Source organism: Hippocampus bargibanti, linkage group LG01 (genome assembly GCF_051943395.1).
Source record: "Hippocampus bargibanti isolate YZ-2025 linkage group LG01, ASM5194339v1, whole genome shotgun sequence".
In the NCBI taxonomy this organism is placed as follows: Eukaryota; Metazoa; Chordata; class Actinopteri; order Syngnathiformes; family Syngnathidae; genus Hippocampus; species Hippocampus bargibanti.
The window spans coordinates 5,583,807-5,598,533 of NC_142734.1; the positions used below are offsets into that span (position 1 = coordinate 5,583,807).

Consider the following 14,727-nt stretch of genomic DNA (forward strand, 5'->3'; position numbering starts at 1 on the left):
CATTTAAAGGACACTGACTTCACGTGGGAATAATGTCATGACAGTGACGGTGTTCATACCACTTCCTCTTTTATTTCTCACACATTGCCCAGCATTTTTTCCGACGCAACATGTCATAGCCGTGTCGATGTTTGCCATGAAGTGTGTCATTGGACCTCTCAGGTAAAAATCTTGATTTTCTTGTTTTATGATAATGATTGGAAATATAAGCAGATTCAAAATATTTCAAGCAATATTTCTGAAATGTCCTGTATCATTTGTGTCCACCTAAGTATCAGAATTCTTTTTTTTCAAGTGTGATTGTTGCATGTTGGTGTCTTAGCAGCCAGTGCCTAGTCTAATTAATACACACTGAAAAGCTAAAATATTTTTAAACAGGCCAAAATAAAGAAAAAAAAGACTGTCAATGAAAAACTCTCATTTGTAATGCATGGTTATTCCGCAGTCAGCTGTCATACAATATTTCTGTTGCCTATTAACCTGAAACCAGGTGATGATTAGCATGCCGCCACATGCACTATCGTGAAAACTGTTACTGTCAAATTCACGTGGCAGATACACACATTTAAGTTGTTTCTGTGTTTGGATGACATTTGCACTTTTGTCAGCTACAATGCATTTTTCCTCAAGCACGCAACCTATACACAGACTTATGCAGATCATCATGAACTGCATTTCTTTAATTAAAACACATATTCACACACTTACATGCGAATGTTGTCATGAGACACTTTTGCAGGATGCTAACTATCATAGCTCGTGTGTGACCGACATCTCGTCCTGCTAATGTAAACATATGTCACAGGTTATGATGCAAATATTTGTTGATGAAATGTTGACATTTAATATTTATTTGACAATTTTTACAGCATCACAACATGCTGAAAATATTTGTGTAATGTTTAAGCGCTTTGTTCCAGCTTTATCTGTTGTTAAAGCGCTATATAAATCAACATGTATTGTATTATGTTTGATCTCTGACAGAAAGTATATTAAAACTAATATATATATATATATATATATATATATATATATATATATATATATATATATATATATATATATATATATATATATATATATATACACATACATACACATATATATATATATATATATATATATATATATATATATATATATATATATATATATATACAGTAAAGTCTCGTTATATCGATATCGTTTATATTGATAATACTGCTTATTACGACGCTATTTTCATTTCCCGTGCACATTTCTAGTCTTTTTATGTATAATTAGTTCCGTTTAGTACGATTCGTGGTTTTTACGCTAATCCGGTTACTACTCTTTTTCATCTCCCGCCGGCCATTTTGCTATGTTTACATCGATACACGCCATCGGTCGCGCCATTGGTCGACTTGGTCACGTGAGTTTGTTACGTGACCAGCTCCCGTGTAGCAGAGCCATTTTCATTTTCAGACGCTAGCTTGTGTGTAGCAGACGAGATTGAAGTGTTTGTGTTAAAAAATAAAAATGTGAAGCAGAAGAAGATTGATGACTTTTTTAAATTGCATACATAATACAGTAAGATGTAAGCGTTGCAGTTTCCCTGTTGTGTTGTGTACATGCCCACTGTACTGTATATGAATGCAATCGTTTTTTGCAACAATGTTTCTTGTTTTGTCTGCTGAAGCGTGATGATTTTGAAAATTACCATACATTCCATATTGTGTATTAAAGGACAACCGATGTCACTTTTTATTCAAATGCAAAACACCAATAAAAATGACTTCACGCCAAGACGTCTTGCATTGCTTGTAAATCCAAACAATGGCTTCAGATTCGGATAATATGCTTTCTTGTTACACATCCAGTTATGAATATGATTCAAATACACTGTAGTTCTGAAGAGGAAAGCATACATGTTTGTAATCGATTAAAGAATTATATGTGCCATTTTGAGGCAACATTGGGGGAACATCTCTCACCCAAAAAAAAAGAGGCACAATATGGCGAGCTCATGGCCAGCTCCGTTTCTTATATGGCGCTTGGATGCCCTCTTTTGGCGGCTTTTGTTAATGCAGTTCGGCGCAGGACGGATATATCGACAGTACGGTTATATCGACATTTTTTTCTAACTCCCGAGAATATCGATATAACGAGACTTTACTGTACAATTTTTCTCTATCTTGTGTTTTGGAACAGGATAGCATGCTGCAGGGAGTTAGTCAAGTCTTGGGTGATCTACCTGTGGGATGTTTACTCTTCATCTAAGCCTCTGGGCCGACACCTCTGGTCCCTGACCTCTCTCTGTCTCGCCCTGGCCATTGTTACTGGCACTCTGCTCCACCACTGGCTCTCCAAAACGCTGAAATATGACCACAACGCATCAGCTCACACAGCGCTAGTGTATGCCGCGGCTATGTTTCCCGCCATCTTCCTGTGCCACCCGCTGCGCTGCGTACTAACCATGACCCTCCCCACCATCTGCACCAAGCAGGGCCGCAAGCTCCTCATCTCCGCCGCAGTCATGATTCTCATGTGTAACGTCATCCCAAACATTAGCGTGAATGTCGGTGCAGTCATACGCACCGTCAAGTGCACCGCCGATGGCTTCTCCAAGACTTTGTTGAACTCTTCAGAACTTTTAAACACAGTCAGGCAGGACATGGTCAAGGAAGCCATTCAAGTGCGGAAGGAGGACTTGAGCATTGTCACCAACTTGAGGATGTTGGATCAATTCACACACGTGGATGTGTCCGAGGTCAAAAGCAGGTTTACGAAGATGATTGGGAAAGTAGAAATACATTTTTCCTACATGAGGAAAATTATAACACAGTACAAACTATTATCCAACAGAATTCTGGCAGCCATATTTGTTGCTTTGCTGATTTGGGAATCTGCACGCTACCTGAAATCATATCTCACATCCATTACATTCGATAATAATCCCATGTCCAAACAGCCCCGGCAAAATGAAGCTCACGAACCCACCAGGTGGTCGGTTCCTATGCGCGGAATATTTCAAACCAGCAGTGGGAAATGCACCCCCAGTGTCATATCACTACTGACGGTGACATTATACTTCACCGCGATAGCTTTAATAGCAGCCTTGGACCATATTGTGTACCATACCGTTCAAGTCATCCTGCCGTTACTGCAGGACTTTCCAGCCATGTCGGCCAGCATCAACGTCAATTACAAGGTGAGGACACACACGTGGTCAAAGCCATTAAAAATGCGATTTGTAGGTGTGCCTAACTCATGATTGTCACAGGTGGTCGCGACCGTGTCTCTTCTCTGAATACATGATGACCTCCTGCCATCTAGTGGAAGAGTTTTTCATTGTTCTGCTAGGCTGACTAAAAAACATTACACACATCCATCCACTCATTTTTTCCAGCCCGCTTCATCCTCACTGGAGTCGAGGGGGGTGCTGGAGCCTATCCCAGTCGTCAGTATCCCAATCGTCAGGCACGAGGCGGGAGACACCTTGAATTAGTTGCCAGCCAATCACGGGGCATACAGAGAAAAACAACCATCCGCAATCACACTCACACCTAGAGGCACAATTTGGAGTGTTCAATCAGTCTACCATGCATGTTTTAGGAATGTGGGAGGAAACCGGAGGACCCGGAGAAAACCCACGCAGGCCCAGGAGAACATCCAAACTCTACACAGGGAGGTCGGACCAGATCTTAAACTCACGACCTCTGCACTGTGAAGCGGGTGTGCTCACCACTCGACTACCGGCCCGCCCACATTATACACAAAGCAGTATAATTTGACTCGTAGTTAATCTGGGGAAATGCTAATGTGGTCCGGACAACCTGGAGTACCGTATTTTCCACTGTATAAGGCGCATAAGAGTACAAGGCGCACCCCAAAATAAAGGTGTATTTTCAAACTTTTTCTATATATAGACGCACCGGACTATAAACCACACCATCAATGAATGAAAAAAGATTTTCCAAATATAATATATAAATATATATAAGGGTTTTCCAAATATAAGGCACACCACAATATAAGGCGCTACAGTAGAGGCTGGGATTACGCACGACTTCTTCTACAAGGGGAAATGGAGTCTTATTACTTCACATAAGGCGCACCTGCCTATAAGTCGCAGGGTCATCTTTTGAAGAAAATCAATGCTTTTGGGTGTGCGCTATACGGTGAATTAAAACGGGAAAACATAATTTCCCCTACTTACAAACATTTGAGTTACGAACAACGGTACATACAAACATTTTTGTAGTAACATGTAGTCTTCTCTCCAGTTGTACATGTACATAGCTTTATATAACATATATTGTATTAAATGTGTATTTTTCAGTCCAAACCAATACAGGTTACTTATACAATCCTTCTACATAGTTATATAAACCTTAAACATACTGTACTTGAAAATTCCCAAAAAAGTGTGCTAATGGGATAATTATTCGCCATTAGGCAAATCGTCTTGAACATTGCCAATTTACTTGAATACAATTTTCCCTCGCCAGGTAAAATGGTTTCCGCCAGCGTTTTGCATCCTGCCACAAGCGTGCATCACGAGGCAGCTGATGGACTTTCGCAAGGAATACAAATGGAACTTCAGCCCCAAAGCGTCCATTTGCGATGCCACAACTTCAGCTCCCAGCGGGGGTGTGAGCGTCTTGCTAGCATGTCTGTGGCTAATGAGCTATCTGCTGCTGTTCCTCGAGGCATATGCCACAAGGCTACGAAGGAACATCTGTGGATCTTTTTTTAAAAAACAAGAAGAGAGGAGAGAGGCTTTTCGGAACGCAAAATTCCAGGCAAAGCAGAACAGAGAGGGGCCAGGAGAGGATATTTTGGTTGTCTGCAGATGACGAGCACAGTGCTGACTTTGACTGTATGGTTTATTTCTGTTTTTCAGTCAAGAGAATGATATATCGAAGAACACCTTTAGGTGAGCAGCATTTCAACGCATAGGTAACTGGGGAGAACATAAACTGTGAATTTTTAACCTAGTGGCCTTTACACTTTTGTGCTGCATGACAAAACACTCAAATAACTTCAACATTGTCAACTGTCCAAAAATTATTTGTCACGTTGATGGACAACACATCCTGAAACAATATGTCTCAAGATTTATACTCCATTGAAATCCCCTCTATCTAATCCGGTACATGTCGTTGCATTCAGTCATTAAATTAGCTCAACGAGTCCACTAGATGTCACAATGGCGCTTTGGGTTGATTCAATACACCCCCACGTGTGGTATCATTCCTCCTAATATATTTTGCAGTGCCCAAGTATTCTTTGAGGGGAAAAAATAAATCATGATTTGTTCTATTCCCATCACTGTGAAAAAGAACAAGACAGTCTCTCTTCAAAATGCCTTGTCTAGTCTACTGCGGACTATTTTAAGAGCTACCTGAATAAAAAAAGACTTGCTTTTGTTTTCACATCTATTTTAAGCCTGACGTTTGACCACAGAAATATGCATCGCAAATAAAAATGAAAGCGGGAATTATGATTGATATATTTCTGATTATTCTTCCATCCATTCATATGTAAATGTCCGTGTTTGACGGTCTCTATCTGTTTGGCTCTCTGTCGGTCTGGATGGACGGTCAGTCGGTGTGGATGGAAGGTCGGTCAGTCGGTCGGTTGGTCTGGATATGACGGTCGGTCGGTCCGAATGGACGGTCGGTCTGGATGGACAGTCAGTCGGTCGGTCTGGATGGACGGACGGACGGACGGACCGTCCATCCAGACCGACCGACCGTCCATCCAGACCGACCGACCGTCCATCCTGACCAACCGTCCATCCGGACCGACGTGGACGGACAGACGGACCGTCCTTCCAGACCGACGGACCGTCCTTCCAGACCGACCGACGTACCGTCCACCCAGACCGACCGTCCATCAGAATCAGAAAAAACAGAATCATCTTTATTGCCAGAAAAAACAGAATCATCTTTATTGCCAAGTATGAATTTGTTTCCGCTAGAACACGCTGCACGAGTATCATCATCAAAAAATTGCAAAGTGGCACTATACAGTTAAAAAAAATTGGACCGATGTGTACGGACAGATGGACCGTCTATCCAGACTGATAGATAGATAGATAGATAGATAGATAGATAGATAGATAGATAGATAGATAGATAGATAGATAGATAGATAGATAGATAGATAGATAGATAGATAGATAGATAGATAGATAGATAGATAGATAGATAGATAGATAGATAGATAGATAGATAGATAGATAGATAGATAGATAGATAGATAGATAGATAGATAGATAGATAGATAGATAGATAGATAGATAGATAGATAGATAGATAGATAGATAGATAGATAGATAGATAGATAGATAGATAGATAGATAGATAGATAGATAGATAGATAGATAGATAGATAGATAGATAGATAGATAGATAGATAGATAGATAGATAGATAGATAGATAGATAGATAGATAGATAGATAGATAGATAGATAGATAGATAGATAGATAGATAGATAGATAGATAGATAGATAGATAGATAGATAGATAGATAGATAGATAGATAGATAGATAGATAGATAGATAGATAGATAGATAGATAGATAGATAGATAGATAGATAGATAGATAGATAGATAGATAGATAGATAGATAGATAGATAGATAGATAGATAGATAGATAGATAGATAGATAGATAGATAGATAGATAGATAGATAGATAGATAGATAGATAGATAGATAGATAGATAGATAGATAGATAGATAGATAGATAGATAGATAGATAGATAGATAGATAGATAGATAGATAGATAGATAGATAGATAGATAGATAGATAGATAGATAGATAGATAGATAGATAGATAGATAGATAACAGCAGGTCCTGTGTTTTGTGTTTCTACTTCTTCCTTTCCTTTACTTTCATCACTTTGCTGCTGTGAAATGTAAATGTCTCCAATGCAAGACTAGTAAAGGCTTATCCAATCCAATCTAATATTTTGGGGATATTGCAAGCATTAATAGTTCCCAACCCCCATACCATTTAGAAAGCCAAGATTTCAATGTTACGTTTTCCCTAACACAAATCTGCCAGTTGAGTGACCATTAAAAGAAACATATCGTACATAATAAGTCGTGTTTAAGTTGATGGGTCTCTAGGGTGAACTCATTCGCAGGCGAAACCATCCTCCATGCTTTCAGTCATGACAGTAGGCAATAATTATAGCTACGACGACCCATTTCCCATGACGCTGAGGGAGGACCGGATGTTGAAGTTGGTGCCTGTACAACGCAGTCCATCACAAGTGGTGCGAGAGACGCTAGGCATGCGCTGGCAAAAAATAGACAGTGAGTGGCAGAGAGCGAGGACCAAGCTGACATCTGCGTGTCTTACCTGAGCACTGTCACCACATCACACTGAACGCTTCCACTACAAGTCAGGGTAAGGTGCACATTTTTTACTCTGAGAACTACAAAGTTTACTTTATTGTAGCAGTTTTAATTGATTTTGCAAAGTCAAAGTAGATATGAAGACTGATCTCAATTTCAACGTTCAGTATGTTTTAATTTTCCATTTTATTGAATGACTACAAACTAACATTCTACTGTGTCAAATATTTTTGCTGCGTAATTATGCTACTCTGAAGCGTTTTACTGTTTAACTTGACTCCAATCCAAAGTAGAATACACATTTTCTTTTCTCGTTCTCTTTAAATAATGGGACACATTTTAGAAATTCTGTCAGTAAACTGTGAGCACAACTGTCGAGAGGCGGACAAGCATTCATATTCACATACAGAAGATGCTGTGTCTTCAGCAGATCAAAACGGCATATTTTAGGGCTGAAGGAGGAAGGTATACAACAGTTGTGCTCAGAAGTAAGCCGCAAAAGCACAGGAAGGTCATACACACTCCCCACAGAAAATCATTCGATTGAAACCCATAACATGTTCGCAATTGGGTACCGGAGCAAACAAATTTAATTTATAAGTAAATATTTATATGAACCATTCAACACAACCCAGTGAGTGTTTTGTTAACACATTTGATTGACTTTAACAAAGACTGAAAAATCAGGCTTCAAAATATTATATAATAATATTTTTTTAAAAATTAAATGCCATGGCTTCATCATCGTGTGTATGCAGTGGCGGGCCGTGGATTTCATCGCTATGCATTCAGTAGTTCTACGTCTGAATCAATCCAGACTGAAAAAAAAAGTGCGGTGTGATTTACTACAAGTCCACTAGCGGGTACCATTAGCCAGGAAATACTGTAACTGACTGACCTTTCTTAATGATGTCCAGTATTTCTTGAAAAGTCCGTCTTGAAAATGGCTTTAACAGTAAATCTCCAACCAAATCCATTTCTTCTCTTCCTTCAGCCATTGTGGGTTGACAAAACTGCGATTAAATCAACACAATGTAGTATTTGCTTATGCAGCTAGCTACTGATACAGTGTGTTAGCTCCGGTTAGTATGCTATTATGACTAGCGGCTAGTGATCGTATTATTGGCTATAGTGACTAGTCAATCGTGTGACTAGCCAATCATAGTTTGTGAAAACTCCGGTGTTGACGACATCTTGCAGCAGGACTTCGGTTGGCAACTCAAACTCTGATTGGTTAAATCAAAAGTTTCATCGACACCGCATTCGATGCTGCTGTGCCGGCAGAACTGATTGTGAAAGTGTCCAGGTAGATTTATGACTCTGGTAACAAATGATGGCTGAACTGTGATTGGTTAAATGCTTTAATACGCAAACACGTCTGGAAGCAACGCAACAGTGGAAAAGTAATGAAAGGAAACTGAAAGAAAATTTGGAATTATTTAATAAGAATTCATGGACAAAATATAATTAACTTTAGTCCGTGATTTAGATATTTTTCGGCCAGCAGAGAAAGTTTTGATTCTACTTGTATTTTGTTTGAGCTAACAAAATATATTCGCTTTAAGCCACTGTTGACTTGACTATATACCTGGCATTCTATGCCAAGTCACCAGCTAGCTTTCTATCTAACTGGCTTTGTCCCATTTTTTGCTGAGTTTAAAGGAGTCATACTAATCCTCCCTTGTGCTAGGGCAGACAAATAAAGATTTTCTTATCTTTGAGCACAGCTGTTGAACTCAAGATCTGGCGGCGAAATTCACCCGATGATATCACAGCAAATCATGGGTGTCAATGTTCACAAATCTTCCTGAAACTGCTCCCAAAATTTCAAATTACCGTACATAATTATTTTGAGATATTGCAGGCATTAATGGATCATTGATAGTCACTTGAACAAAACAATTACTGTCTTCTTGATTTTTTTCAAAAAACGTTATCAATCAAGTCTGTGTGTGTGTGTGTGTGTGTGTGTGTGTGTGTGTGTGTGTGTGTGTGTGTGTGTGTGTGTGTGTGTGTGTGTGTGTGTGTGTGTGTGTGTGTGTGTGTGTGTGTGTGTGTGTGTGTGTGTGTGTGTGTGTGTGTGTGCAATACTACGATAAGGTGATTAAGCTCATGGATTCACACTCAAACGTTTTTATAGTTTCAAACAGAAATGTGTGTGTGCAGGAACCTTGGTGGTGGCATTGAAGATCCACAGACGTGAGGGCGCAGTAATCAAACATGGAGAACTACACGAATATCAGTAAGCTTGTGAATATGACGAGAACCCCTCTGAAGCCTCTAGAAGAGCAGGTGGTAACCATTTTTTTGACGCTCCTCATCTGTGGAGTGGGGATTGCTGGAAACATCATGGTGGTGTTGGTTGTGTTGCGAACCAAAGACATGGTGACTCCGACCAACTACTACCTCGTTAGTTTGGCGGTGGCTGACCTCATCGTGCTTCTGACTGCAGGCCTACCTAACATCTCAGATGTGGTCGCCTTCTGGATATACGGCTACACGGGATGCTTGTGTATTACCTACCTGCAGTACCTTGGCATCAACGTATCATCCTGCTCCATCACTGCGTTTACCATCGAACGTTACATTGCTATCTGTCACTCCATAAAGGCTCAGTTCTTATGCACCGTTTCACGAGCCAAGAGAATCATTGCTGGCGTGTGGATCATCACATCACTCTACTGCATGATGTGGTTCCTTTTGGTGGACACAGATGAAACCGTCTACGCCAATGGCGTGGTGGTTACCTGCGGCTACCGTGTCTCCAGGAGCCTCTATATGCCAATCTACTTCCTGGACTTCACTTTGTTCTATGTGATCCCGGTCATCGTGGCCACTGTGCTATACAGCCTCATCGCCAGGATTCTCTTAATGAGCCCTCTGCCCTTGCACCTTGACACAAAAGGCTCGATTCACCAAGGTGGTTCCTGTAAGACTAAGAAGGCCAACAAGGGTGCAGTTTCAGCCAGGAAGCAGGTAGAGTACAACACTGGAAAAAAAAATATTCAAAAGCTTAAAGGACAACCGACACCATTTTTTTGTTTCCTAACCGACATGAGAAAAACGTTTTATAGCATGTAAAATACCCAAAACACACAGGCTGATATTTTTAGTCAAATGCAAAACACCAATAAAAATGATTTAAAGCGTCCCAAAACTGCCACAAAATGAGCTCGGAATCAAGCTCGCATCAAACGTGTCAATCAAACTGTTTCTCTAACCAATCTACCAACGCCTTCTTGAAAGCGCTGGCTAACGTTAGAGTTTCCGCAAACCGATTGGCTAGTCACTCGTCTATCATAGTTTGTAAACTATGATTGGTTAATCACTAGCCAATCATAGTCTGCGAACTGTGATTGGCTAATCACTAGGCAATCATAGTTTGCGATAAATGCTCTGATCACAAGCCACAAATGACAAGAGCATACTGGCTAGAGCTAGCACACGTATTAGTAGCGAGCTGCATAAGCAAGTATATTATGTTGATTTAATAGCAGTTTTGTCAACTCACAACTGCTGAAGGAGGAGAAGAAATTGATTTGGTTGGAAATTTACTGTTAAAGCCATTTTCAAGACGACATCATTCAGAAAGGTCGGTCAGTTATTTCCTGGCTAACGGTACCCTCTAGTGGACTTGTAGTAAATCACACCACACTTTTGTCAGTCCGGATTGATTCAGCCGTAGCACAACTGAAGGCCTAACAATGAAATCCACCACTGGATAGATCTCAATGTGTTCCCATAGCTTTACTAATGCTGTCAAGTTCCGACCTAAAAAAAATTCTGAAAAGAAAATGTTAAACAAATGAAAAGAAGTGCACCAATAATGTTTTGGGAGTCAACTAATTCAATCAATTTTCTTAAACAAGGTCTGGGAGATGAAGTCACCTGCTTCTCCCAGCTGTTACATTGCCGTCATTCATGCTCAGTGGTTCGTTCGTCACCGTTCCTGCTGTCTTAACAATTGTCGCTTAATAATAATAATAATAATACATTTTATTTCAAGCACCTTTCAAAACACCCAAGGACACTTTACAATAAAAACAATAAAACAAAGCACATAACAATAAAACCATAAGTAAAATGTTACATAATAAAATAGCAGTTAGAACTATACATTGAAAGCAATTTTAAACAAATGGGTTTTGAGGTGAGCCTTGAAAATAGGGTGGGAGTCAATATTGCGGATGTTGGGTGGAAGAGAATACCAGAGTTTGGGAGCAGAGCGGCTGAAAGCTCTGCAACCCATCGTGGTGAGACGGGCAGAGGGCACATAGAGGTAAAGGGAGGATGAAGATCTGAGGGATGGAGAGGGAACAGAAATTTGAAGCAGGTCAGAAAGATAGGGAGGGGCAAGGTTATGGATGGCTTTGAATGTAAACAGCTTACTTCATCGATCAATTAATCAATCAAGTCCAGAGCTCATTTGCGTTTGACTTTACTGCTTTCCGTCATTATGTGCAGAGGTTGAAAAAAAAATAGATGATCTTAAAATATAAAGAGTGTAAATATCTTCTCAAATGTATGGTTGAAATGGCGCTATCGGTGCTCTGGTGCAGATGCATGACTTGCCTTTGGTCTTCTTTATGTGAACTGCCACAGATGACAAAGATGCTGGCAGCCGTGGTCATTCTCTTCGCCTTACTCTGGATGCCTTATCGCACGCTGGTCGTGGTCAATTCCATGATTGACCCCCCGTACCAAAACATGTGGTTCCTACTCTTCTGCAGGATGTGCATCTACCTCAACAGTGCTATCAACCCCATTATTTACAACCTCATGTCCCAGAAGTTTAGAACAGCATTCAAGAAACTCTGCAAGTGTAATAGCAAAGATAAAGTGACGGAGTACAAAGTGACCATGTATTACAGTGGGCCAAAACATTCCTCCCAGGGAAGCAATGAGCTGACTACAGAGCAAGACGATGTGAATGACAGAAGCGTCAAGAGGTTCAACTCAGCAGAGGATGTTGCTTAACTAAGGCTTTGCTTCGGTGAATTTACAACGACAAATGAAACATGAATGTTTTATGCACTGCTGATGTGAATTAGCATTTATTGTGACACCGACCAGTCAAGTCAAATTTATTTATTATATGTGATTATTACTGGTGGCCTGGTGTGACATTTGCATGGGCCTCTGCGGGTTTGCTTTGGGTCTTTCCACATTCCAAAAACATGCATGGCAGGTGGATCGGGCACTCCAAATTGACCATAGGTGTGGGTTTAGGTGTGAATGCTTGTTGGTAACTTGATTCAGGGTGTCCCCCGGCTATTGCACGAAAACAGCTGGGATAGGTTCCAGCAGCCCCTGTGACCCTGGTAAGGAATCAATGCGTTGGAAGATGAATGAACGAACACAATTATGCTTGTAGAACTCAATTCATCACGTTTTACCCCCCCCCAAAAAAGTAACCTTCACCTTTTTGTTAGATTTGCACTGGTCAAAAATAGGTATCTTTGGGTCCAATTTGAAAACTTTCATATGGGATTGTACTCACTTTTGTTGCCAATTGTTAAGTAATGGCTATCTGCTGAGTCGTCATGGAATTTGTTTCTGGTTTTGTGTTTACTCATTCACTGCCAGACGTGCAAATATGTGTACACTCCAGTGCCAAGGTTTTTGTTCCAGGAACCACAGAATATTGAGTTTTAGGACTACATAAATATTCAATACAGCGTTACAAACCATAGACTCTCTTCTTTCGTCAGAAAAAAAGAGTTAATTCCTAAATTATATGGGTCTGGAGTTATATGAGCTTGAAATGAGAGTGGCAGTCCAAAATATAATGCAATACATACATATTGGTTAATATAGCGCTTTAACAACAGCTGAAGCTGGAACAAAGCGCTAATATGGAAAAAATGGAAATGCTGCCCCCTTGTGGAAAAGAAAAAAACATTGCCAGAGGCCATGGCCATTGGCACCCAAGCATGAAAAAAACAATACCTCCGAAAAAATACATTTGGGAATGGCAGTGAATGAGTTGATATGTTTTATTGGAGATGTTTGTGTTGACACATTATGCTCGCAATACTTTTATTAGCTTTGTGAGACAATGGCTGTATCATTATATGTACGTGACCGATTTGAAATGCAAAGATGTACAGAACTGCATTGTAAATCCACCATGATAAACAAGATTCAACAAGAAGCGATTGTTTGGATATGTTTGAAAATATCATGAAGACGGATCCTGTAGCACTGATAATGTGATCCATTCTTCAGACGGAAGCGCACCTGTATTGTTCAACGACAAAGGCCCTTCAGGTACTGCAGATGCACAAGTGCAGTATGATACAGGACAAAGCTCACGGAGAATTACATACAAGGGCATTGCTAAACCTAAAACCCAACTGGTTGACATACATCTTAAATAAAAATTCCATGGTGGTCAATGGATGCCCGAAATCACCACAGCAGCAATGTAACAGATAACAGTTGGTCCATGAAATACAAGCAGTGTCACGATTTGCAATGTGGTGGTGGACCCCAAAAACAGCAGGCAGGGGGGAGGGACAGGGTGTATTTGACAAATCGGATTAAATAAAGTCAGCAGGAACAAAATCTCAAAAAACAAAGTAATCAGAACAAAAAGGTCCAAAGTAGCAAATAAAACCATGAGTAAAACATGACAAGACGAAACAAACCTGACATGGTGAAACAATCACTGAATGATCGTGCCGACCGTCCTTTTAACTGCCACTGATTAAAACGACCAACACCAGTGCCCCTGAGTGCCGCCCATTGATCGCAAACCGAAACGTGATAAGCAGTTCAGCGCCATTTTGAGGAAGCCTTCGAGTTGTTACCTTTCTCCAACACGCACAACAATTTATGCCATGCACGGAAAGGATCTGATATAGACAGAAAAGATTTCAAAAGGTCAATTGTCTGAAATGAGATTCTGTTTCACTTCAGTCCACATAATGATTCACCCGCCCAAATCCACGATGCAAAACATAAAATGAAACCATATCGAATGTCATTTAAGTCGGGAACATGTTGCGCATATCTTTCCGGAATTATATCTCATACTTCTTGGACATGCTATGCTGTCTAATTGGCAGGGTGGCGAAATAGACATGTTGCATTAGGATCCTATGCAGCACACTGATATTCGTGATCATGCATATATCTGCATATATCTGCAGACCTGCCAACTTCTGAAACCAGATAAGCCTCGGAATACGCCGGGTGTCCAAGTTACTGCGCATGCGTAGTAAGTTTTCTGCATTTCCGCTTGTTAGCGTTTTTTTAATAATTTCAAATAATGTATGGTGTACTACAACTTTTATACGGGAATTGTAATCATTTATACGAGCAGCTATTAGCCAAGGTTGACAGGTATTGTCGCGATGTGGGCAAATAATATTCAGTCGGTTCCGAAC

At 40.3% G+C, this 14,727-nt stretch overlaps 2 protein-coding genes across 2 annotated transcripts; both read left to right on the forward strand.

Annotated features, from left to right (window-relative positions):
* Positions 1–37: 37 nt before the first annotated feature.
* Positions 38–5,436, forward strand: ocstamp (osteoclast stimulatory transmembrane protein). The gene is made up of 3 exons (XM_088992044.1): positions 38–162; positions 2,170–3,169; positions 4,470–5,436. Exons 1-3 carry the CDS (start codon positions 38–40, stop codon positions 4,815–4,817), a joined length of 1,473 nt encoding a protein of 490 aa, XP_088848170.1. The 3' UTR covers positions 4,818–5,436.
* A 1,706-nt stretch (positions 5,437–7,142) lies between these two features.
* On the forward strand, positions 7,143–14,308 carry LOC148902853 (thyrotropin-releasing hormone receptor-like). The gene is made up of 3 exons (XM_089014283.1): positions 7,143–7,388; positions 9,503–10,312; positions 11,939–14,308. Exons 2-3 carry the CDS (start codon positions 9,557–9,559, stop codon positions 12,311–12,313), a joined length of 1,131 nt encoding a protein of 376 aa, XP_088870409.1. The 5' UTR covers positions 7,143–7,388; positions 9,503–9,556; the 3' UTR covers positions 12,314–14,308.
* The last annotated feature ends 419 nt before the right edge of the window (positions 14,309–14,727 follow it).

What these genes read in the sequence shown, in the direction of transcription:
- ocstamp (XM_088992044.1), top strand. Translation starts at nt 38, where the DNA reads ATGACAGTGACGGTGTTCATACCACTTCCTCTTTTATTTCTCACACAT. An exon ending in TGTGTCATTGGACCTCTCAG is followed by an intron (nt 163 to 2,169) that starts GTAAAAATCTTG and finishes GTTTTGGAACAG; the next exon opens with GATAGCATGCTGCAGGGAGT. An exon ending in GCATCAACGTCAATTACAAG is followed by an intron (nt 3,170 to 4,469) that starts GTGAGGACACAC and finishes TTCCCTCGCCAG; the next exon opens with GTAAAATGGTTTCCGCCAGC.
- LOC148902853 (XM_089014283.1), top strand. Translation starts at nt 9,557, where the DNA reads ATGGAGAACTACACGAATATCAGTAAGCTTGTGAATATGACGAGAACC. An exon ending in CAGTTTCAGCCAGGAAGCAG is followed by an intron (nt 10,313 to 11,938) that starts GTAGAGTACAAC and finishes GAACTGCCACAG; the next exon opens with ATGACAAAGATGCTGGCAGC.